The sequence below is a fragment of the Rhinichthys klamathensis genome, unplaced genomic scaffold (genome assembly GCF_029890125.1).
Source record: "Rhinichthys klamathensis goyatoka isolate OS25496 unplaced genomic scaffold, OSU_Roscu_1.1 h1tg000145l_1, whole genome shotgun sequence".
Lineage (NCBI taxonomy): Eukaryota > Metazoa > Chordata > Actinopteri > Cypriniformes > Leuciscidae > Rhinichthys > Rhinichthys klamathensis.
Window position 1 is genome coordinate 648,471 of NW_026606680.1, and position 26,646 is coordinate 675,116.

The 26,646-nt window shown below is 38.5% G+C and overlaps 1 protein-coding gene across 2 annotated transcripts in view; it reads left to right on the forward strand.

Annotated features, from left to right (window-relative positions):
* The window catches only part of smchd1 (structural maintenance of chromosomes flexible hinge domain containing 1), a 70,697-nt gene that overhangs the window by 9,982 nt on the left and 34,069 nt on the right, over positions 1 to 26,646 (forward strand). For both annotated transcript variants that reach the window (XM_056257838.1, XM_056257839.1), the window contains exons 4-18: positions 7,407 to 7,489; positions 8,225 to 8,358; positions 9,238 to 9,352; positions 10,068 to 10,187; positions 10,291 to 10,457; positions 14,476 to 14,566; positions 14,686 to 14,902; positions 17,534 to 17,651; positions 18,361 to 18,544; positions 18,648 to 18,719; positions 19,313 to 19,435; positions 19,746 to 19,859; positions 20,629 to 20,735; positions 22,798 to 22,880; positions 23,053 to 23,160. In XM_056257838.1, the coding sequence (XP_056113813.1) occupies positions 7,407 to 7,489; positions 8,225 to 8,358; positions 9,238 to 9,352; positions 10,068 to 10,187; positions 10,291 to 10,457; positions 14,476 to 14,566; positions 14,686 to 14,902; positions 17,534 to 17,651; positions 18,361 to 18,544; positions 18,648 to 18,719; positions 19,313 to 19,435; positions 19,746 to 19,859; positions 20,629 to 20,735; positions 22,798 to 22,880; positions 23,053 to 23,160 (1,836 nt within the window). The remainder of the gene's footprint in view (positions 1 to 7,406; positions 7,490 to 8,224; positions 8,359 to 9,237; positions 9,353 to 10,067; positions 10,188 to 10,290; positions 10,458 to 14,475; positions 14,567 to 14,685; positions 14,903 to 17,533; positions 17,652 to 18,360; positions 18,545 to 18,647; positions 18,720 to 19,312; positions 19,436 to 19,745; positions 19,860 to 20,628; positions 20,736 to 22,797; positions 22,881 to 23,052; positions 23,161 to 26,646) is intronic.

The window sequence follows — 26,646 nt, forward strand, 5'->3', positions numbered from 1 at the left end:
TGGTCCTATTATATGTCTTGTGACCTCTTCGAATTTGCTTTTGTGCAATTTTATCTGCAGGATTTACCAAAGTGTGAAACTTTGTTTAACAACCTCATGCTTTAATGAATACGCATCGCAGGGCAATAGTCAAATGTGACTCTGCTGTATGGTTTTAAGTGTAAAACAGCATATATAGACCACATCATAGATAGATGGGGGAAGTTGACCTAAACAAAGTATCAGCTTAGTCAAATATTCTCAAACAGAAAGACTATTACTTAAATGAATAGTCATTTATTCCTATAAAACGCAGAATGTTGACAGCTCTTTAAGAAAAGTCTTCACCTAAAAACATAGAGTCCTACATACATACTGTGAAACAGTATCATCTGCTGTCTGAACAAGATGACTAAATCTATCGGCGTAATAGAACCGTCATTTGCACACTTATGTGTGTTTATTATAAACAGCTTTTCAACCCTCTTATACCCCGTACACATGGTTGAAGTAAATTTACCTCTTGTATTTCCTTTTGTGCAAACATAAATCCTGTATAACTATTGTTTGAATTTTACTCATAGTCTTTACAAGGACCTGTAACTTTATTGTTCTTAATGTGTTTGCATTACAATACTGTGGCATATCGTTCCTCTAACAAATCTGTCAGAAGAGCAAAAAAAAATTACGAAGATTTATAGCACATATAGTAACTTTATTTGAGTCAAAGAAGATGATGATACCAATTAAAAACAAACTAATCTGTAATGCTAAGCGGGACGTTGAGCAACTTAATATAATATTAAGTTTAATATAATATGAAATACTGGTTTTGTCAAAAGGAGAAAGTTCAGTCATTTATAATAAATAAATAAATAAATAAATAAATAAAAAAGCCTCTTAAATGTAAGCCATGCGTTCATCACACGTTTTCCCATGTGCGGAATAGCATAAACTTACATCGTTTCTGTCTTCACCTAAAACAAAAACAAAAAAGAAAGAAATGTGAACAGTGTCATCTCAACAAGATGACTATGTCTAGTGGTGTGATAAAAAGCCTTTGCAAAACCATATTTACAAAACATGAAACAAAAGTACAAATTGTTCAACATTTGAGTTTTCTATGTATGCATCATAAACAATGTCTGTATGGCGTAATTTATTTTCTTATTGATTTGGGGTCTTGAATTTACATGGTGATTTATGCACACTTCATTATTTCTTTTCATTTTGCCAGAGTGTGGAACATTATTTATCATTATTAAAGTTGATGAAATGAATCAATGTATAGCTCTCAGTGCAATAGTCAGATGCGATTCAGTTGTAACAGATTAAGTGTAAAACTTAAACTAAAAGCATAACTTATTTTTCGTGTTGATGCTTTGTGTAAACTGAAATCATAGATAGCTGTAAAGTTGCATTGCAAGAAATATCAATTTAGTCAAACACTCTCAAGCAGAAATACTATCACTTAAATTCTTAATTTGCATTTATTCCTATAAACACTGAATGTTGACAGTTCTCAAAGAAGAGTCCAACAAACAAAATATTTTAACAAAATATCTGAATAAGACGAATAACACTAGTGGAGTGATAAAAACACTACTTACAAAACAAAATGTACCAACTTTCACATTTGTTCACAAATGGATTTTGTGTATTTATTATAAAATCTTGCTTTTCAATGTATGCTGTGCCCTCTTTTCTTACTGATTTGGTCTTTTGAATCTTACAGATGTTTTTGGACACACATACAGTAACTATATAAAGATTATGTTTGAAAGTTATTCAAGAGTGTGAAAACTTTGTATCACTGCTGTGTGAAATACCCCCTGTCAAAATATGTTAGCGTGTAAAAATACGCACACAGAGTTTAGCAGTACTATTTACACACACACACACACACACACACACACACACACACACACACATTTTTGGAGGATGTGTAATAGAGCTCATCTCTTTAATTTTGTGCTGGATGTTTAAAGTGCTAGTGACTTCTATAGCCGCGTTTCCACCGCAATTGCCCGGAACAATTTGTCCCAGGAACTTTTTTCCCAGGAACTTTTTTTGCCCCAGACCGGTAGCTTTCTGCGTTTACATCGCGGTCTAAAGTACCGGGTAAACTGCGCGCGACTGCTCATTGCTTGCTTGTGACGGACAGTAGACTGTAAAAGACAGTAATCAGTTTTGAGCGCCACATTTATAATAAATATGGAAGAGATTCACACTGTGCTGCAGTTGTTTGAGATGTATTGGTTTACTAACCAGGTAATTAACAAAACGGCAGAAAAGAGACGAGCACTGATACTAAAGCGTGTTCAGAAAGCTCGTAATGCTAACGTTAGATCTAAAATTAGACAGCGTATGTTATCAGCTATTGCGGACATTGACCGTGAGAAGGCTGGGACGAACGCGCAGAAAATTTCTCTTCCGCAAATACGCTTAATAAAGCCTGAATCTCGTCGTCGGTCCAGCTGCCTTTTTTATTTTTATTAAATTCCATATTTGCAGACAGACAACTCTTACTGCATGGAACTTCATTACTGCATGAAGCCACGAACTGCAATAGATTCTAAAAATTCCGGTTAAAATAAAATGCTGCGCGGAGTTATCCAATCATAATGCGGCGTGAACACAACCAATCAGCATGTTCAGCGCACAAGCCCCACCCGCGAAAGTTCCTGAACTTTGAAAAAGTACTACCTCGCGAGCAGGGACTTTCGGAGGGGGAAATATCTACCCGGAACTTCATTTAGACCCTGGTTCCTGCGGTGTAAACACACCGAGTACCAGGCCAAAGTTCCTAGTTCCTGGGTAAAGTTCCTGCGGTGGAAACGCGGCTTATGATGTTTTGTAGCATAAAGATTTATCTGGATCACTCAACATAAAGTTTTGTTTTCTGACCTCACGGAGATTACACTAAGATTTGATTTCTTGACTTTTGCTTGTTTGCACTGTGCCCCGGATCTTAGGAATCAATGTGTGGTTGTTACACACCTCAGGTATAATTTGAAATGTAGGTTTGTCAAAAGAAAAAGGTTCAGTCATACATTTTCTTGTGAAAATTGTGTTTTACTCGTGTGAGGATCTGCTCGGCTACAGTTCTAATACCAGTTGCTGGTTATCAGTCTGTTTTAAAGAATACAATAAAGTAAAAGTTTTATTTAAAGAAAATAGACAACTTTCCTTGCTTTTTGTGGCAAACAAATGTATAAATGTCTGAACATTTAAAATCTCTTAGTTTAAAGTAAAATATGTAAATCTGTTGTTGTTTTGCAACACACACACACACACACACACACACACACACACACACACACACACACACACACACGGTATGGGTTGGGGTAAAAACTAAAACATTTTCTTTCTTTAAAAAATACTAAAATAACAAAAGTAACGACCAAATTGATATACACTAAAAACAGAGGTGGAAAGTAACGGATTACATTTACTCGCGTTACGTAATTGAGTAGTTTCTTTGTGTACTTCTCCTTTTTTGAGTAGTTTTTAAAATCTGTACTTTTACTTTTACTTAAGTACGTTTTCTTTGAAGTATTGTACTTCGCTACATTTGAAATCATATCCGTTACTGAGTAAAAAATAATAATACAAGAAGAAAAGAAAAAAAAACACACTCCGGAAACTACTGCATTGATTGAAGGCCGGGAAAACAAACGCGCAAAAAAGGTGACGCAGACCCAGCTGAAGCTGAAACCGAAGCGCCAAGCGAATTATGGCCAGTATGAAAATACTTTGTAGAAAAAAAGCGTGGTTGTCCTCGAGGATAGATATCCAATTTGCAAAAAGTGTGCAACGTGGCTGCAAAAGGAGGATATAGGACACCATCCCTCCTGCAGATAAAGGTATGTCCCGATTTACGTGATGCAGAGGGAACCCCGGGATCAAGTCATGAAAATGAAATTTACATAACGCAGATGTCACGTAAAACACGCAAAATAATGGATGGATGAATACATGGAAAGTAGAACTGTGCAATAAATCCAATCGCGACATGGTCTGTGAATATTTAAGCTTAGCACAAAAATACTGCATGTAAATATAACCCTATTTGTTCTGCTGAGCTGCGCCGCTTTGTACATACTCAAGTAGGCTACGCGTGACATTCAGAGTCTCACAAACAATTTGAGGATATGAATACATGAGCATTTCCAGAGCTGCTCTGAGAGAACGCCTAATGAGCATTTTCATAATTTTATTTGAGATAAACCATTGTCAAATACACTTTGAAACACTTTTTTACACTTTTGGTCTTCACTACAACCCGTCAAAAATAAAAGTTTGGTTTTACTAGGAGAAATTAAGACAGAAATATATTACTATTATAGGCATACAATAGAACGTAGCCTACTTCTCTAAATAATAATAACAACAATAATAATACATTTTATTTAAACATTATTTAAAGGAATATATTTGTTGTCCATGGTTTAATTTAGTAAATCTGTTTTTGCAGCGCTTCCCCAAAAAATAAAAGGACACAATTTTAAATTTACATTTGATTACAACCGTTTTTGATCATATATTTGGATTAAATCATAAAAAGAAACATTCATTTTCTGAATAAAATACATTTCATAGGACAATATTTTTCTTAAACATTTTAATAAATTATTAATGTTAAAAATAAGTTGTTAATTTAATTCATTATCAATTATCAAATTTAATTGATTAGACATGTTTTATTGAAATTTTAATAAACAAAACAAAGAAATGGTTTCAAGTTTGTTATAATAAAAGCATTTGTTCAACCAAAAAAAAAAAAATCCTGTTTTCATTAAAGGGGCACTTCACCTCTGGGAAGATGAATGTGTATTTAAAATGGGTCATTTATGTAGAAGAAATGTGAAATTATTTTTGAATTTGGAGCTTTCTAGACTGAGAAAAGCCAGAAAATGTATTTTTGGCTTATGTGGATGAAAGACAACAACTCCCAGAATGCACGGTAATTCGAAAATACTACAGGTTTTCTACTGATACAAAGCTTAATGCTAAATCCTGAAGTGACCCTTTAATTTAACTGTCATTTTAACTGATGATAATAATAATAATACCCATAATTTAATAATACAGTTTATTTATTTAATAATTGATTAATACTGTAAACCGTGATATTTTCTGAGACGTTATCATACTGTGAAAATATCATACCATTACAAGCCTACAAGGGAGAGTCCCCCACCCCCGCTGTTAAAAAAGTTACTCAGTAACTTTTACTCTGAGTAAATTTTAAATTAGCTACTTTTTACTTTTACTTGAGTAGATTTTTAGACCGGTACTTTTACTTGTACTTAAGTAAAATTTAATTGAAGTAGTAGTACTTTTACTTGAGTAGAATATTTTCTTACTCTTTCCACCTCTGACTAAAAATGTTTTTGGTGTGCGAGCCCAGAGAATCACCAGAAAGCTTTTGATGAAGTGTCATTCTTTAAACATCCAGCCTAAGCAACTGTCGTAAAACCATTAACAAACCCATTTAGGTTGCACTCTTCCCCCGCCAGTTCCACTTGTAAACACCTTAACTGTGATTTTAGAAAAATGTTTTGATTCTTTGTCTTAGGTATTAACATAAACCTATAGTTCAGGTACTACATCCTACTGTGACACACACACACACACACACACACACACACACACACACACACACACACACACACACACACACACACACGTAGGGCTAATGGTATTCCTGAATGCCTTGACTCAAATGTTTTGACTCAATTAACATATAGGCTACCCTACAACAAAGGTTTTCAACACTCAGGGTGCCACCATTACGTGATACCTGCTTGGGTGAATTTCACCCCCAACAATCAAAGGAAAATACAATCAGCAACAGTTTCCCCCCCAGCTGACTGGAAGGAGCCCAGATTTTTGTTGACACATGGAGTCTCTGTCAATCATGAGTGACAAGGGGTGCCTAAATCTACCAAAAGATGGTCATAAAATCAAACAAAAGGTTTTTTGTCTTTTAAAAGTTTCCCGGATCTCACCAAAGGAGGATGTCACACGGCTCCAAACTTCCTAGACATACAGGAGCCTGTCAGCTACCACCGTAAATCAGAAACACTGTTTTCTTGATACAAGAACACTACGACAGTCATGACTGACACATATCAGTCATGAGTGACAGGCACACAACTCTGTACCAACATAGGGCCATAAATCACATCATAATCATAGTTTGATTGACATTTTGACACAACGTTTATGATAACACTACTAATGTCAACTGCGCATAAAAATAATGCCTAGATTGCGCACTTGAAACAATGGAGATACTGAATTGAAACAGTTAACAAATTGAAATTAAGTTTATGCAGAGCCATCTGCTTTCTAACAAGTAGAATTTCAGTTTTTGACTCATTGAGTTTAAGAGAATTTTCTTGCATCCAAGCTATTATTTCATCCAAACAATTTGTGAAAAGTGTAATTGTAGAGGCAAGGTCAGGGTGCATAACTGACATAAATCTGTGTATCGTCAGCATAATGAAACCCCAGACCAAACTTTCGAATGATCTCTCCAAGAGGCTACATACATATGCTAAATAGAATGGGCCCTAACACAGACCCCGGTGGGACAACCTGCTGTACTAATGTTGGTTCAGATTTCTTTTTACCCAAACTGGAAACGGTCAGGGAGATTGGATTTAAACCAATCAAACTCAACACCAGAGATGCCTATCCACCCACGCATCCTTTTAAGGAGGATGGAAGGACATACAGTGTCAAATGCAGCGCTAATGTCTAACAAATCTAAAATTCTGCAAGCACCCGACCCGTGTCAGGTCAAAGAAGTTAATTCGTGACCCGGATAAGAGCGGTTCTGTGTCCTGATCTAAATCCAGACTGAAATTGTTCTAAAAGATTATTTGTGGACCGATATTTCTGTAACTGACCAAACACAACCTGTTCGAAGACCTTTGCCAGAAAAGGTAGATTTGCTATAGGCCTATAGTTGCTTAAGTATCAGCATCACACCCAGGCTTTTTAGGAACTGGTGTGATTGGCGCTGTCTTAAGGGGCAACGGAACCTGCCCAGTCATTAGAGAATAAATTATGATTACAGTAATAGAAGGGCTAAATGCTTTAAAAAATGTTTTAATGAGGAATAAGCTAATCCAAGCTTTTATTATCCTTTCAGAGTGTGTATGCAGTGATTTCCTATGAAATTATGGCGGGACAAATGAAATCTAATATGAATTTTGATTATAATAATAGCCTAATAATAATTTAATACATTAATTGGAAATGCCAAATCCTCTCGATATTGCCTATAGCTGATGCTTTTGATAATATCTCTGGCTATCGTCGATACACAATATTATTGTCTATCGGCATGACCCTGATCTACACGGTGCCAGTTTAATGTGTGCTGTATTTCTCTTTTTGTTGTGTTGCAGCCTATGCTTTTGCTGAGCTCATTGATAACGCGCTGTCAGCCACAGGAAAAAACACGGGAATCAGGAGAATTGAAATCAGATTGGTGAGAATTCAACACTGACCCTCACTCTTTATTACAAACCCTAGTGAACTGTGTCAGTGGCATACGTTATAAAGGTGTGACTGGAAGTCATTCATTTTCAGTAAGAAATTTCTGAAAAAAACTGTTGGTATTTGAAATCGACACTCAAACAAACACACCCCTAACCAAAAGAAACACACCCCTCCCTTAATTTTTCCGCTCCCAAAATAAGTATGGATGAATCAGCTGTTATTCAACAACAAAAACAACAGCATATCTTGGTTCTGTGAAACTAGCAAAACCAATGTTACTCACATATCTAACAGAAACAAAGCAACCTCAGCATCCATTTTAAGACCTTTCTGCTCTAACATCTTATTGTATATTATATATATATTTTGTGCTGGAAAGAATTTAGATTTTTTATTATTTTTTTATTTTTTATTTAGCCAGAAAAAAACAAGACCTCTTATAAAGTAGTTTAACTTTTCTGCCCGTTGTTTAGAAAAAAAATATCTACCGTAGCTATTTATTTTAAAACAGCCAAGCTGCTGGTCATGCTAATGCATTTGCCTGCATTTTCTCTGCAGTACCACATTAAAATATCAGATATTTTATTTTATTGTTATCTGAGGAAAATAGTATTCAGTTCATTCAGTGAATTATGCAGTAATGTACTTTTTGTGGCACTTATTGCACATTGACCTACTATTAGTTTTCATAATCCAGATGTTTTGTTCTCTGTGTGGGTTTCAGCTTTTCGATGAGTCTCAGGGAGGACCTGCTGTTGTGGTGATAGATAATGGATGTGGAATGACATCTAAACAGCTGAACAACTGGGCCGTTTACCGTCTGTCAAAGTTTATACGAGAAAATGACACGTTTCAAAGGTTTGCTCTTCATTTTGTCTTATTTTATCATGATATGTGAGCTACGCCAAAACTACTCATAATTCTATTCATGCTGGTACTTATAATGTTAAACAAAGTTATTTGCATCCAAAATGCCCTCTTCATATTTGAAATAATATCCAGCTGACCTGTGCTCATTGTATGATGCCTATTATAGGCGCATTTACACTGCAGGTCTTGATGCCCAATTCTGATTTGTTGACTAAATTCGATTTTTTTGGGGATTACCAGCTTACATGTTCTTTTAAAAGTGACACAAATTCGATATCTGCACTATTCACTTGGCTAAACAACCAAAGATAGACGTACTGACCTGGAAAAGCTTAGGCCGAATATGAAGTAGAAATGATGAACTTTGCAATGGACGCATACGAAATGATAATACAAGCGTTTGCTTTGCTTTCCACACCATCTTTAAAGGTTAGCAAAACATTGGTCTCTTAAGGCAGAGAAAACATAGGAGAGCCCTTGATGCAGCCTGGGTGAATAAAGCAATGATCCCTGCTGTAACCGCTGTGGTTTGTGTCCACCTGAATTGACGTAATTCGCCACCATTGGTTTATCCGATTTGTCCGCTTACATGGCAGACGCAAATGCGTGTATACGATTCGTATCCGATTTATTCCCCATATGAATAAGGCCTGAAACCAATCTGAGAATATTGGAATCTATGTGCTTTTTTCCTGCTTACACGTTCATAGGTCATATCTGATCTATGCCACATTGGAGGAAAAAAATCGGAATTGGCTCACTTGAGCAATGTAATGTAAATGCGCACATAGATTCAAATACTAATTGTCTTATAAAGCTTGCCTTGATAACCATCAGCTCTTTTTCTCCTCTTTGTTGTGGACATAGCGAAAAACCCGGTTATGTGCGGCCAAGTCCAGTTCCACGCAGTCTGAACAGTGACATCTCATATTTTGGAGTCGGAGGCAAACAGGCTGTGTTTTACATCGGACAGTCTGTCAGAGTATGTTTGCATGCATTTTTTCAACAAGTATCATACTTGCAAATTAATACAGTAGATTTGTTACATCCCTTTTCAATAAAGCAGAACAGATATGTCCATTAAGCAATGGCAAATTAAAGATTTTTGTTAAAATGATCCATGAACCAGGTTGGTTTAAGCGGTCTGATCCACATATGTGTGTCATGTTTTCAAGTTTTGTTCAGTTCAAGCCCACTGACTGTCCATGCATGAGTTTTGCATTATCGTGAATGCTTCAGTTAAAATCAACCAGGCAAAGTTACAGTGAAAAATAAGAGTTTTATGCAAAGTTTTATAAATTGTTTGTGAGAGTTTGCATGGACAGGCAGTAAGCTCACACTGAACTTGAACAAACCATGGGGTGTTTAAAACAGGTAATGATTTTACACCATGTAAACTATAAAAAAAACAATTAAGGAATAGCCTTGACCTCATTATTTACTTGCCCTCATGTTAGTCTCTAAACTTTTATGCTTATGCAACTCTTTATATAAAAGAAATGTTCACAGTGCCTCCTATGGCTGTCAACCTCCAAAAAAGGGCACTATAAAAGTTCCATAGTAGTTTTAAGTAGACTCGTCACTGATTTCCAGGGCTTCAGAAACTATTAAATGGCTTTGTGACAGAGGTAAAGATTTTTGTCACATGTTAAAATTATATATTTTTTAATGAAATATTCTTGTAATGTGTGTTTCAGATGATCAGCAAACCTGCAGGCTCTCCAGATGTTCATGAATTTTTCATGTCTAAAGACGACTTTGAGCGCAAGGAGTTAAAAAAGGAAGATATTTACTCTGGCTTCATTAGAAACAGGAAGGTGAGGGAAATACAAGTCATCTCATGTCATTGTTGGCTCCTGGATTTTGTTTTTAAATGTATGTGTGTGTGTGTGTGTGTGTGTATTTTGTTTTCTTTTGCAGCCTGGGGATTGCTCGCATGTGAATGTCAGCAATGAGCAGTTTCTGCAGTCTATTGTGATTGAAGAAGATGGGAAGGAGAGTTTCACTGCAGTTGTCATCACTGGAGTCCAGCCAGAACACGTCACCTACCTCAAACAGTATTTCACTCTGTGGACTAGAGAGTTAGCGTACGTCCCAAAAACGCATACACAAACCCCTCCTTTAGGGGGCATTTAAACCACACACACCCTTCTGGCCATTCATTTACATGAGAGTGGCGTTTTGGGGGCCTGAAAACGCAAGTTTTTAAAAAGCGATACCATCATCGTCTCCGTGTAAAGTACAAAAACACGAATTTGTGAAAACTGTGATAGCATGCATATTACATGTTCAGTCTACACTCACCTAAAGGATTATTAGGAACACCTGTTCAATTTCTCATTAATGCAATTATCTAATCAACCAATCACATGGCAGTTGCTTCAATGCATTTAGGGGTGTGGTCCTGGTCAAGACAATCTCCTGAACTCAAAACTGAATGTCATAATGGGAAAGAAAGGTGATTTAAGCAATTTTGAGCGTGGAATGGTTGTTGGTGCCAGACGGGCCGGTCTGAGTATTTCACAATCTGCTCAGTTACTGGGATTTTCATGCACAACCATTTCTAGGGTTTACAAAGAATGGTGTGAAAAAGGAAAAACATCCAGTATGCGGCAGTCCTGTGGGCAAAAATGCCTTGTTGATGCTAGAGGTCAGAGGAGAATGGGCCGACTGATTCAAGCTGATAGAAGAGCAACTTTGACTGAAATAACCACTCGTTACAACCGAGGTATGCAGCAAAGCATTTGTGAAGCCACAACACGCACAACCTTGAGGCGGATGGGCTACAACAGCAGAAGACCCCACCGGGTACCACTCATCTCCACTACAAATAGGAAAAAGAGGCTACAATTTGCAAGAGCTCACCAAAATTGGACCATTGAATACTGGAAAAATAGGGGTGTGACGAGACGCTTATCTCACGAGACGAGACTAGACACGAGATTGAGTTCACGAGAACGAGACGAGACGAGATTTTTGCACAATTTTTCAGAAATCCTCGACTAAATTCACGACTGGAAAATGTTGCATTTTGCAATTTTTTAACTAATAATCTTCTAATGCATGTCATTTCAGGTCTAATTTATGAGTATGAATTATCAAATGCATTGAAAGAAAACAATATACAAGCACTGTAAAAGGTTTTTATTGACTGGCTTTTCTCCTGTTTGATTTCACATGAGTCTCTTCAGGCCTTACTGTACATTTAAGAGCTTTCAGAACTTCTGATTGAGGCTGTGTGTGACCTAACTGAACTCATTGAAGTCTGAAGTGCAAACAATAAGTGCAAGTGCAACCATAATCAAAGTTAGCACACAGACTCTTTATAATTGTTTTGAAATTGCTGTTTTATTTTGCACCAGCAGTTATAGGGTTAATATGGCGAGTTCGGAAAAGGTAGAGAGCAACGAGGCTGGTGTGTTTGTCTCTATGTTGTTCTTGTGTTCCGATTTAAGTTCAGAAACAGAGCCTCCCTTGTCTGTTGTCCTTTGTACGTTACAGTGCTCTCTAAATATTCGAAGTGCAAACAGAGACCATAGCCGCAAATAAACAGTCCAGAGATGGGTATTGGGAGACGGACAATGAAGCCTAATTTGTGCGCAATGCACATCAGGGAGCTTGTGTTTTACTTTCAAATTGGTGATCGCGCGTGTATAGGGAGCAGCTGTGCTGAGCGTGCATTTTACAAGATAAGACATTTATCAGACGTTTAGTCTGTTGCGCAACGAATCCTCCGCCATCGTCACGCGAACAGTGAACTGTGATTCGTGCTGCACTGATTGCAACGGCAACTCGTGCTGGATGAGCAGAGCAGACTTTTACATTCGTTTATAATGGTTATTATTTATTATAAAATCAGCAAAACGATAGTTTAGGCGAATGTGAGTGTACAGTAGCGGTGGAATATTGTATTGTAATCTCACCCTCACGCTCCGTCATGGCGAGATCGCGAGACAGCTTTTCACTCAACGGAAAATCTCGTCATATTTTAGTCTCGCGAGATCTCGTGGCACGAGATGAAATGAAATGAAATGAAATACACTTTATTATCCCCAATGGGGAAATTTGTGTTGGACTCAAGGTGTTTACATTGACATTGAAATGCATACATTAAAATCACTAGTATTATAATAAATAACAGATCTCGTTACACCCCTATGGAAAAATGTTGCCTGAGACATTCAGATGCTAGAGTCAGAATTTGGCGTAAACAGAATGAGAACATGGATCCATCATGCCTTGTGACCACTGTGCAGGCTGGTGGTGGTGGTGTAATGGTGTGGGGGAAGTTTTCTTGGCACACTTTAGGCCCCATAGTGCCAATTGGGCATCGTTTAAATGCCCCGGCCTACCTGAGCATTGTTTCTGACCATGTCCATCCCTTTATGGCCACCATGGACCCATCCTCTGATGGCTACTTCCAGCAGGATAATGCACCATGTCACAAAGCTCGAATCATTTCAAATTGGTTTCTTGAACATGACAATGAGTTCACTGTACTAAAATGGCCCCCACAGTCACCAGATCTCAATCCAATAGAGCATCTTTGGGATGTGGTGGAACGGGAGCTTCGTGCCCTGGATGTGCATCCCACAAATCTCCATCAACTTCAAGATGCTATCCTATCAATATGGGCCAACATTTCTAAAGAATGCTTTCAGCACCTTGTTGAATCAATGCCACGTAGAATTAAGGCAGTTCTGAAGGCGAAAGGGGGTCAAACACAGTATTAGTATGGTGTTCCTAATAATCCTTTAGGTGAGTGTATATGCACGTAGTGTTTCTTTACAAAGTGACATCGCCAACTACTGGCCTGGCATGCATAATACAGCGTTTTTAGTCGTTTTCTCAGATCCGTGTGAACGGGGATCGTTTTGACGACATTGCCGCCTATGCGATCCACGACCTTACCCTATAGTAAGAACATGTAGTTAATTAATATTACTCAGTACTTAAATGTATAATTACACTGTAACACGGACACTTTAAAATAAAGTGTAACCGAATCTAATTTATTTTGTTGTTTTTCCTTATTTTAATGCTAAAACATCTTGAGACTCTTGGAATCTGCAAAAAAATATCTGTTATGAGCCAATTCTTTTTAATGAATTAGTCTCAAACTCATTCAGTTATGTGCAAAAAACTAACGACTATTACATTAATAATAATAGTACATAGTTAATGTGTCCTTAAGAACTGTGAGATGAGCATCAGTTCTGTATTAAAAGTGATGTACACACAACAGTATGCACTACTCAGTCGTCTGCAGATGGCAATACATGGTGCTTCTATAGCTAGCATTTATTTTTATTTATTTGGTAACACTTACAACAAGGTCCAATTAGTTAACGTTAGTTAATGCATTAATTAACGTTATCTAGCAAAGAGCAATGCATTTGTTACAATATTTATTAATCTTTGTTAAGATTAGTTAATTAAAATACAGCTGTTCATTGTTAGTCCATGTTAGTTAGTTCAAGATACAACTTTTGATTTAATTAATGTATTAGCATATGTTGAAATTGAAATAATATTCAATTGAAATTGAACTAATATTAATAAAGTGTTTTCATTGTTAGTTCATGTAATTTATGTAGTTAACTAATGTCAACAAATGGAACCATATTGTAAATTAACATTTTTTGAATTTCTTTTGTTCATTTTGTGCTTTGAGATTTCTTTGTCTGTTGTTGTTTGAATAACATTAAAAACAGACAGTAGCTGGTTTATTAGGCAGCTGTACTTTAAGAGCTGCACGGATCCAGTATACTGTTACACAACTGTTTTATTTCTCAATTGTTTACGTTCATTTAGGACATAAATTTACAAGGATACTTGGCAATATAGGCATTTTGACATTATTTTGTGTGAAAATTTCCTTTTAAGTGCAACAAGATGTGAAGGAGAACTTGCGTCGTCTTGCTTTTGAAAAACACATGCAAATGATAAACTTTCGTGACGATGCACAGCACTGGCCCGATCGGGCAAGTGAAAATTCCGTCAACTGTCGTTTATGTTTATACATTATTGTCGAGCCCTGATAAAAGCTACAATTTATTTTGAAGGCAAGCCATGGGCCATTTAATACTGTTTGTTTTATTTCAGGCATACTTACCATTATTATATACACGGAGCTGATGGAAAAGACACGAGAAAAATGAGAAAAACTGGCCATTTCTCCAACATTGACATTCAGGTATAGATGCTTATGTATTTCTGGCACCAAATGCATTGATCATTCAGTTTTTGAGTTCCTTTGATGCATCAGAATGACCCTGTTTTTTTTTCTGAAGCTCTCTCTCTCTGTTTTCTCAGATCAGTTTGTTTGAGCGTTCCACTCGAGTTCCCCGTGTGGTGAATCTGAGGGAGGTGGAGAATGACATGCAAACTCTGTATGTCAGCTCCAGTGCTTCTACTTTTGAGTTTAAAGCCACCGGCGCTAGAGATTCCTTAGTGGAGGGATTGATCCGATATCACCCGTTCCTCTACGATCAAGAAACATACCCAGTGGATCCATATGCTGCCTCAGCAGGTATTGTGAATCAGTGACATGAATTAAATTTAAAGGGTCAGTTCACCAAAAATGTTTATTTCAGTCATTAATTACTCACCCTCGGGTCGTTCTAAACCCGCAAGACCTTCGTTCATCTTCGGACCACAAATTAAGATATTTTTTATGAAATCTGAGAGCTTTCTGCTCCCGTTTTGTCGTAGAACCCGGAAGTGCTGCACTGTTTACACTACGTTAACAGCGTAGGAGAATGACGTGGAAGAGAAGAAATTAGAGAATAAAGTTGTTATTTATGTTTTGTTTTTGCGCACAAAAAGTATTCTCGTCGCTTTATAAAATTAAGGTTGAACCACTGGAGTCACATGGACTGTTTTAACAATGTCTTAAGTACCAAATAAATTGTTGTCTATGGAGGTATCAGATAGCTCTTGGATTTCATCAAAAATGTCTTAATTTGTGGTCTGGAGATGAACGAAGGTCTTACGACTTTGGAAGGTTGAGTAATTAATGACTGGATTTTCATTTTTTGGTGAACTATCCCTTTAAAGAGGACCTATTATGCTTTAATGTTGCTGTTTGAGCGTGAAAAAGGTCTGCAAAAATACAAAGCACAAAGTCACTCCAAAGGGACTATTATTATATTATTAAGCACAAACACCTTGATTGTAGTCTTGAGTTTTCTTTCCGGGAACGTACACGTCACAGTATTTCTCATTGAAATAATTCCTGCCCAAAGCGTGCACCAAAAAAGGGGCAGGGCCTGGTTCAATTGCGTTAGTAGTTTGTTGAAACTCACGGTTACTGTAAGGGGCGTTACGTTTCCCAACACCCTCGAAGAAGGTAACCAATCACAACACACTGTTCCAGCCGACCAATCAGTGCACACTGTGCTTTTCAGAAGGAGGGGCTTCATAGAGACAGAAACTAAAAGCCCAAAGCATACTTCGGCAGTCTGCTTTCCACGCACTTTCCATGTGATGAAAATTTCATCATCAGGATGGTCCACAAACATGCTGTTCCAAGAACAGTAAACAAAGCAGAATATCATACGCATTGGTTGCATGCAATGGCAGATCCGCTACTTTTCTTCTTCTATCCTTCTGAGCGAATGTCCTGTAAATGACATGACTCGGTGCTGCCCTCTGAAGTCTTGTAGAGTATAGAAAAGAAAAATGTACTGCACATGTGTCAAACTCATCCATACTTTGAAAGTTGCGTGGACACACCTGTGTGCGAGATTGAGTGGGAAATGAAGTATATCCGGGTTTAAACAGAGCAAGACTGGGAAGAGAGGTGCTGCAACAAAGGAAAGAAGTGAAAAAATAATGTGATTTTTGAACATTCAAGCATGGAAACTGTAGGAGAATTTACAGCTAAGACCTGAGGACCAGATATATGACGAATGAAAACCAGGAGTCAGAGATGCAATAAAACATTTATTTTTACTATAGAATAATTTGCAGATTCATCAGCAAAAGTCAGCTTTAACACTCAGCAATGAGTTCGTAAGCTGCTCTGCGTACACACTCAATACAGCAGCAATTATACTCTTAACACAGATCACTAAACTATGTCATCGCTTCAGGTTGAATGATTGTGATTGGTTAAGAAATAGATCAACTTAGAAAATATCCACACATGGGCTGATAGTCAGAAGCATATCTCCATTGATTTTCCGGATGACAACCAAGTTACTGGTTAAGGCACAAAGTGGCCCACTGAGGTCAAGAATTTTAGTTTCTAGGCTCCAGTCTGTCTGTCACATGGTCATTTCAGCTCCCAGTTGCTCACCTCACATTCATCAGGTCATGTAACAAAAGGGTACACACACACACACACACACACACAGCTTCTTCAAGGTTGGAGTTGGTCGAGCTTTAGCCCTGATCGGGAAACTTTACCAAAACATACTGACAAGATATACTTTCTCTCAGTTAAAGGTTCAGACAGGTTCAACTAAGAATTGGTCACGTAGGAGACAGGGCTGAGTGACCCCTGTGACCTAAGCTGTCAGGGTCAGCTAGAAGAGTAAATGTATGTTTTAACTTGTGTTGGGTGCTTCTCTCACAAACAAAGAGCGAGCACGCTGTTTCAGTGAATAGTCATGTAATTCTATAACTACGTAAATCTCATAAGCTTGTAAAAGTTATTCAAATCATTTAATATGTAGCAGGATAAATATTGATTAATAACTTGATTACAAATCACTCATAACAAATCAGTCTAAGGATATACAGTCCCCTCCAAAAGTATTGGAATGGTAAGGCAAATTCCTTTGTTTTTGTTGTTCACTGAAGACATTTGGGTTTAAGATCAAAACATGAGTATGAGACAAGAGTTCAGAATTTCAGCTTTTATTTCCTGGTATTCACATCTAGATGTGTTAAACAACTCATGACATATCACCCTTTGTTTGAACCCACCCATTTTTTAAGTATATAGACTTTGTAATGATTCTGTAATGCGTAGCATAGAAAAATGCCAATAATAATGCAGTAATAAATAATAAACTGTCTATTCCACACTAATGGCAGTGATGAAAGAGATGCTATAATAATAGCTGATTCCAGTTTGACTGCTAAGATATGTGCATGCCTTGGTGTGCATGCCAAGATATTTTTTTCTATATCGGTCTGTGTGGTTGTATTTTAGGTCCTTCAGAGGATGAAGATGAAGATTGTGTAGTTTTGAATCCCGAAGGCCGTGGCAAACGACCAATCTTTGAGTGCTTTTGGAATGGGCGGCTCATTCCCTACACTTCTGTCTCAGAGTACGTTTTTTTCTTCTTTTCTTATTCTTTATTCTTACATTCAATGGTCACATTTTAACTTAAATTTCTGAAGTGTTAAATACTTCTTATGGGCGTTTCATAAATTTTGTGTCAGTTTAATCTCTCTTTTTGGCCCATTTTGCTTGTAGAAAAAAACGAATAATTATGCACATCTGAATATAAGGCATTTTTGACTTTGGTTTGGGATTGGTCAAATGTGCATGGAAAAAATATAAATAAAATTAAGGATCATGTAATAAAAAAAGATTTGCCATGACAAAAATGTAATTAAATTTTTGTAATATATTCATTCAAATAGAAAAGTTATTTTAAACTGTAATAATATTTCACAATATTACTGTTTTTACTATGGTTTTGATCAAATAAATGCAGCCTTGGTGAGCATAAGAGATTTATGGATGGCAGGGGCAGTTATTGATGGGGCTTTTGGAGTGATTGGAAAATGCTGCTTTACGGTACATTCACACAGAACAGAGCATTCAACTTGAAATGCTAATTCTTTGTACATATAGACCAATAATAATAATAAAAAATAGTGCTGAAGGCAAACAAGACACGTTCTTTACAGAAATATCTTTGACCTTCGAAATGCTAGAAAAAAGCAGAAAGATAACACAATATTCTGAACAATTATCCTTTTTTATGTTCAATTTCACCTAACATGGATAACAATTTGTATGTGTGTTAGGTTTGAGTGGTGTAAAAGGCCTAAGAAAGCAGGTGCGGTGCCTTTTGAGTGTTATAACCGGATTTCAGGAGTTCTCTTCGCCAATGACCGATTCCAAGTCAGCACCAACAAACTTACCTTTATGGACCTGGAGCTTCAACTCCGTGACAAAGAGACCATTTTTACCAGAGTGAACAATGGCCAGGTACAGAAAAACACTCCTGAACTCTGAAAGACACATGGTTTAACACTGCTTGCATGCACATGATTCAAAGCCCAGTACACACATTCTGATCTGTTTTATCCAGGAGCAGCGAGTGAAGATTGAGAGGGAGTTTACTAACTGGTTAAAAGAATGTCATGAGCGCTTTGATAAGCAGGTATGTGTCTGATAGTGTGAGGCCAAGTATGAAAACTATGCAAAGAAAAAGCAGATGTAACTACTCGATCAGTGCTTTATGTATGGTTCCATTGAACCATATTAATGTGCTTTTGCATTATAAATATTAAATATTTGGTGAGAAAATCACCCAAATCAAAGGCATTATATTTATTGTGACAGATGAAAGCTTTAAATACAAGACATTTAAAAATGTGACTTTAGAAGTCATGTAATATTGTTTTTTATTATTGTTATTATCATATTGAACATAAGCCTATGTTCTTAGTAAATACAGATACAATTTTTTTTAAGCTTTCATAGTTGTAACAAAAATTAATTAAACCCCCTTAATGTATTTAATTTAACTTTAGTAATTATAATAATATTCAGTATGAAAATATCAAATTTTAGCCCAAATACAAGGTTTGTGTCACTATTGTTTTGTCCTGATATTTAGATGGCAACAATTGATTGTCTCTGTGTGTGTGTGTGTGTGTGTGTGTGTGTGTGTGTGTGTGTGTGTGTGTGTGTGTGTGTGTGTGTGTTTCTGTTTGTGTGTGTGTGTGTGTGTGTGTGTGTGTGTGTGTGCAGGTGATGTTTCAAGGATTTCAGGGTGTGATGACGCGTGAGGATGTCCCGAAACGGCTTCAGTCACCCTGGGCTCAATTCAAAGCCATTAAGTGGGACGGCAAGACTTACAAAAAAGGACAATTAGTGAGATCTAGTAGTTTTCACATTTTCACACAGTCATATACAACACCAGTGTAGGGGAGTGACACTTTTAAAAAGTAATATGTCACAATATTACATTACTCCCTAAAAAGTACAATTATGTCACGTTACTTTTAACATAAACTAATGTTAACAAATGAGACCTTATTGTAAAGTGTTACCGAATCTTTAGTAGTGTCAGTAAAAAATTAATAACATGAAAATATGTGTATTAGTCAGGCCATTTTTTTTAATTTGTATGAATCAGGTTGTATTTCTAGTGTTCTCAAATGTGTTTCTTTCACATTTTCAGGTGAAATCAGTGAAAACTCAGCCCATCATCTTTGGCTCTATAGTTCAGTTCTTGCTTCACGGACACGTTGAAGGTGATGTGTACGCCACTGGAGGACATGCCCAAATTGCTCTGGTGAGGAAGGATATTAATTAATGAATTCGCCTCATGCCCATCCAAACCTGTATTTTTTTTCTTCCCTGGACCACAAAAGCAGATGTTAGTCAAAATCTCTCATTTGTAAAGGAGAATTGTAATCCCAACATTAACAAAGTACCATTTATTAATCCTTAGGAGTGAATTGAGTAAAACAGATTTCATAGGCCATCCAATGGATCGCCTGTCCAATGGATGTCTCATACAGAACTTCAATTGCTTGAATCGGTCACAGGAACGTCAAGCAATTTGGAGATTGTCTTGTAAATGGTTGACAGTGCTTTGGTAACCTTCATTCTTAGATCCTGCGATCAGCGTTTTAATAATAATTTTTGTAGTTAAGAGACATCCTAAAATGGCCTAGACAATATTATTGCAGTTCTTCTCAATTTTGTTTTTTGTTTCCGAATCAAATCAAATAGATGGATGAATGTATGACAAAAGAGTTATAGTCGTGACTAAACACTGCAGGACAGAGTTGCTCTCATTTGGTGTATACTCTATGCATTTGTTCTCCAGTTGGACAATTATTCAAAGCTGCACATAGCCAGTTTAAACAAAGTTTAAACCCTTGTTTTAGCGCAGTGATTAATTGACAGGTGAGTAGGAGGTCCTTCACTGCTGTTCGAACTCATCCATCCACATGAATGTTTGTACTGTGTTTTGTACTTGTAAACAAGCTCAGAACATTTTGGATCTTTTGTGGCTTTTTTGCTTTTGTATAAGTCTCTGTGATGTGTTTCTGTAGGAACCGAAGGAGTTGTATGATGAGCAAAGAATCATTCCCATCTTTAAGATCGACAGACTGGCCACAGACACAGCCATTAAGGAACACATTGATAATGAGCTCACAAAGTAAGACCTGCCATTTATTCTGAATTTCACCTTAACAGTAAAGAACAGTCAAGGAGGATTGTTGAATAAAAAAAAACATAAAATATTTGGTAATTCATAGTTTTTACTTCCAAAAACAATTAATTGGACAGGTTTTTACAGAAAAATGACATAGAATGCAATGTTAAACCATTTACAATTTTTTTTTCACCACATATGGTAAGGTAAAAGGAAACGCTTAAAGGCACACCGCGGAACTTTTGGCCACTAGTGGCACTCGACCTGTAACTTTCACGTCTAGTGTCCCTAGAGGCCACAAGCTCCGCAGCACTGTCGCAAAAGTCAACAAACAGTCAACCGGTCAGCCCATAGACAGTGGGTCAGCCTCCCGTGTCTTTAGATTGTGTGCAGTGTTTGAGGCGGGCAGCCTTGCCGCGCTCGATTCCCTTACACTGCACACGTCTGCGGCGCATTACGGCTGCGACACGGCTACCGGAGCTGATCGCGGCCATTCTAGTCAATGCGTGTGGGTTTACACCGGCCGCGAAGCGGCGCGTTTCAGAAGCTTCCCAGAAGTGAGTTGGCACTGTGTGAAGGACGGAATAAAACCGTGTCGCAGCCGTAATGCGCCGCAGACGTGTGCAGTGTAAATGAGGGGTTATAGCAGTCTGCTGAGAGAGAGCGAGCGGGGCGAGCCCCGTGGGGCTTAGTGCTAACATGTCTGTGAGTGAATGTGGGCGCGGGACGGTGGGCACATTTCTACTGCACTAAAAACACCGTCGGCCTGAGCTGACTGTAACTTATGTGTGTTGGTTTCGTTTTACAGAAACCGTGGGACATGTTGTGTGTAGTGTTTGTGGGCACTGAGTCGTGGGCACGTTCACTACATTTAATGTACATTTGACATGAGTCGACTATTTGTGCGAGCCCTGCACTGTGGCGGGCTGTGTTTGTGTGTAGAAATGAACAATGGGCTGTGGGCATTTTATTACACTCATAACACCATCGGCTGTGGCCGGAATACCAGAAAATACTACACTACTTATGATTTATCTGGGTCACCTTGGAAACGGCATTTGTGTGCAGGCAAGCGTCAGCATCGGTCGGGCACCCCTCCTCCTCCTGTAGCTCACGCCAGCGAGCGAACGCTGGACCAATGGTGATCCTCGTCCTGGCTTTACATTTGTCACTATGCTTTTTCTTTTTTTTTTAGTGTCCTCTGACAAAACCTTTGCCTTCTTCCTTGTATCTGTTGGTTCGGCCATGACGAAAACATACAGACGGCAATCAAACGCGAGTTGAGCACTCACGTCAGAATCTGAGGAAGTTGTGGGTGGTGGGGGAAGTGACGTATGCCGTAAAGCGGTTGAATTTTGTAGTTCTTTTTGTGCTCGGGTTCCTACCCGAAACCCGAAGTTACATAGTGCTAGTAAAAGCGATACAGACACCTTCAGGCTTCGGCAGACGTGTCATTCAACCTATTGTAAGTCGATGTACCATCTCAATGGGTTTTGGTAATATATTATAAAGGTTGAAAAGTTCCACAGTGTGCCTTTAACGCTTAAAAAGCATGGACACCGTTATTTTTCCGGCTGACCTTTTCGCATATGCATTGGTAGGAGTTTCCCTTTCAGATGCAAAATTCATGAGAGAGTATTTAAATAAATCACACAACATGATTTACTAAGGTTTGCGCTAGTCAATTTACTGGTATTTGCGCCATTGTTTAACGCCCCAAAAAGCATGTCTTAACCGATTGTGCGCTTGTCATGCTGCCATAGTTGCTGTCGGAGGAATCGCAGAGAGCGTGTGATAGAAAGGAGAGAATTTCTCCTCTTGTGTTCATTTATTTGGAATGCTAGAGGAAGACGTTATTTGGACATATCGTTCGCCAAGCCAGATTTTATTTCATTTGCTGCGCCTGTGGTGTTTGTAGATCACCCGCAGTTTCATCGGCTCTGCTTGTTTACTACTTACTTGTTTTACTTGTTTACGTCCCTACATTAATTTGCGCTTGATAGATTGCCCTGTTTAGTAAATCTGGCTCTTTGTTTGTGATTTAATAACTTTTTCTTATCATCAGACTTCCAGACCAGTTGAGGGTTACATGGCCTGAGGGAAACGCTTGGGCTGAGAAAGATGCTCGTCCAGCTGGGACGCCCATGGGTAAACAAACTCACACACATACAAACACTTTGCAGTGCTAAACTAATATGATATAGATTAGCCACAGGTAATAACCTTTACTTCATAAAACTCAAAATGTTCTCTTACAAGCCCATGCCCTTATCTTTTACCAACAGCACTAAGTTTTTAGTATAAATCTGTTCTTGTCCAGGTCCGATTAAAGTGGAGATATTGAACAAAAATGGAGAATCGATGTCTCGACTGCCTGTGGGCGGCAATTCTAAGAAACTGAAAGTTGAACTGAAAGTCATCTGGCACTGTGAGTCACATTTATTATTTTTTATTATTGTTTGGAAACTGCAGGAAAAGTAATAGAGTGCCGATACATGATCTCCATCTGCTGTTAGTCGGCTGACCAGCAGGTAGAGCAAGCGCATGTTGATGAAGACCAGAGCAACGGGTAGAGATTCATTCATTCATAAAAATGGATTTACAGAAATGGAGCAAGCAATACGTATTTGTGATGATTATCAGGGCCAGTATATATGGAAAAGCTGATAAAGACACAAAAGCTGTGTTTAAATTTAAGTCTTCACAGTTAGAAGCTTTCTCTACCGTAAACAAGATAATGTCTTCACAGTTAGAAGCTTTCTCTACCGTGAACAAGATAATAATGTTATCATCATTCAGTACTCGATTCGCCTTTGGCTAAGCCACACCCTAGAATGTAGATTGACCAATCACAGCGCAGCCAAGAACGAGCTCCCACAGAGGTCCGACACTTTTTCACAGTGCTCCATTGACTTTAACACAGGCGTCTCATATTTTTGGTCTCTGCAGGCTATTACCGTCGTAGTTTTATCAAGGGGGGTGTGGAGGGGGGTGTGCGTTTTTTTCCCTTCCCAAAACCGAAGTCAAATCCTGACAAGTGTCGTCTAGCACACGCTGCTAATAAATACAACGTTATACTCGCGTAGTCCGTTTGCTTTGTAATAACGATTATAGAAGTGAATAGAGACCTACCCAGCTTTGCATGAACAGTGTTGCTCCCAGCTAGGGTTAGTCCCAGCTAGGGCTGGGCGATATGGAGCAAAAAATATATCTCGATATATTTTGCTTTATCTCGATATACGATATATATCTCGATAGAAAAATAACCCAACAAAAACAACTGCAAAAACAAATATGCCAAATACCGAGTCCAAAGAGGTAGGCAGTTCATGTAGTCCAAAGTGCTTCTGCGACATTTAGAGAAAAAAAAAAAAATCCTGTATACAAAAATAATAATTCAACGACGACAATGGCCAGGGTTGCCACCTGTCCCGTTTTACCGGGATTGTCATTCTTTTTAATAACCTGTCCCGGGAGGGACACAGACAGAATGTCCCGGTTTTCAAAATGCTGTGTGAATATGTATGTTCAAACCGTGTAGCGTGCGCACGCAGAGTGGGAGAGAGAGCAAGAGACCTTGCGTGTGTTTGCTAGTGTGCGTGTGTGCCTCAAGAAGTGCATGTAAGACAGCATTTAAGACGATTTTTTTAGAAGAGTTCTGTAGCCTCCGGGCTAGTTGCGGGTGCCGCCATGTTGAATTAGACAACACGGGAGGGGGAACAAAAGCAAGGAGGCGAGCACAGCGCAGAGAAGGTAAAGTGGCGAAATCAGAATTAAATATAGCCTAAACAATATATCGATATATACGATATGTCAAAATCCATATCGTGTTTAAAAAATATCTAGAAATATTTTAAATATCGTGATATCGCCCACCCCTAGTCCCAGCCTCCGTCTCGATTAGTAGGATATGCGGTGGTTCATTTTTTGACTGTGACCGGTATGCTTTTGCCTCTATTTGGATGCCTTGTTGTTCCTTGCGTTTCACCTGTATATCGTGAATATAGCCTTCGAACGTACACTCACCGGCCACTTTATTAGGTACCCCATGCTAGTAACGGGTTGGACCCCCTTTTGCCTTTAGAACTGCCTCAATTCTTCGTGGCATAGATTCAACAAGGTGCTGGAAGCATTCCTCAGGGAGTTTGGTCCATATTGACATGATGGCATCACACAGTTGCCGCAGATTTGTCGGCTGCACATCCATGATGCGAATCTCCCGTTCCACCACATCCCAAAGATGCTCTATTGGGTTGAGATCTGGTGACTGTGGAGGCCATTTTAGTACAGTGAACTCATTGTCATGTTCAAGAAACCAATTTGAAATGATTAGAGCTTTGTGACATGGTGGAAGTAGCCATCAGAGGATGGGTACATGGTGGCCATAAAGGGATGGACATGGTCAGAAACAATGCTCAGGTAGGCCGTGGCATTTAAACGATGCCCAATTGGCACTAAGGGGCCTAAAGTGTGCCAGGAAAACATCCCCCACACCATTACACCACCACCACCAGCCTGCACAGTGGTAACAAGGCATGATGGTTCCATGTTCTCATTCTGTTTACGCCAAATTCTGACTCTAACATCTGAATGTCTCAACAGAAATCGAGACTCATCAGACCAGGCAACATTTTTCCAGTCTTCAACTGTTCAATTTTGGTGAGCTCTTGCAAATTGTAGCCTCTTTTTCCTATTTGTAGTGGAGATGAGTGGTACCCGGTGGAGTCTTCTGCTGTTGTAGCCCATCCGCCTCAAGGTTGTGCGTGTTGTGGCTTCACAAATGCTTTGCTGCATACCTCGTTTGTAACGAGTGGTTATTTCAGTCACTGTTGCCCTTCTATCAGCTCGAACCAGTCTGGCCATTCTCCTCTGACCTCTGGCATCAACAAGGCATTTCCGCCCACAGAACTGCCGCTCACTGGATGTTTTTTCTTTTTCGGACCATTCTCTGTAAACCCTAGAGATGGTTGTGCGTGAAAATCCCAGTAGATTAGCAGTTTCTGAAATACTCAGACCAGCCCTTCTGGCACCAACAATCATGCCACGTTCAAAGTCACTCAAATCAACTTTCTTCCCCATACTGATGCTCGGTTTGAACTGCAGGAGATTGTCTTGACCATGTCTACATGCCTAAATGCACTGAGTTGCCGCCATGTGATTGGCTGCTTAGAAATTAAGTGTTAACGAGCAGTTGGACAGGTGTACCTAATAAAGTGGCCGGTGAGTGTATATTGCAGCCGCTTTTGCCTACTTCTATCGGACACTTTATTAGCTGCTTTATAAAAGTTTGATAAAATTTCAGCAGGAAGAGCTGTCACAGCATAAGCCATGTTGATACCAGAGCCCAGATGAAGTTTGTTTGTCGGACGTAGCAACAGTAACTAAGGGGGGCGCGGCTTAGCCAAAGGCGAATTGAAATCACCCCCTAAAAATCCCATACTCTTACAAAGTTGTTTAAACTTTAGGACCACACTTGACCAAATTAGGACAGTCTATATTTGGAGCATATACACAATGCTCCAAATACTTAATCCTCAATCCTCCATTCAGCTTCTTCTAGGTGAGTTTCGGTGCCCATAATTTTGCCAGTGAACAAATTCTGAAGACAAGATACCAAGTTAGCAATCCTATCTAGATGGATAGTGATACCATTGATGCACAATCCATTGACCTTTATTTCTGATAAAATCAGCGACATATCCGTGGGCGAATCGGCTGAGTTAGCGTTAGCATCAGCCAATGGTGCACGATGAGTTGTCTTCTTGTCCTTCTCTTTAGCCTTTTGCGAACGAGTCGAGCCAAAAATAGGAAAATCTTTGTCAGAAGGTGTATCTGACATAATTATAAGTCTGTTCAACAGCACGAAGTGAGAATTCGGGGGGAAGAGAATGTAAATTATTGGAAGTTTGAGCAG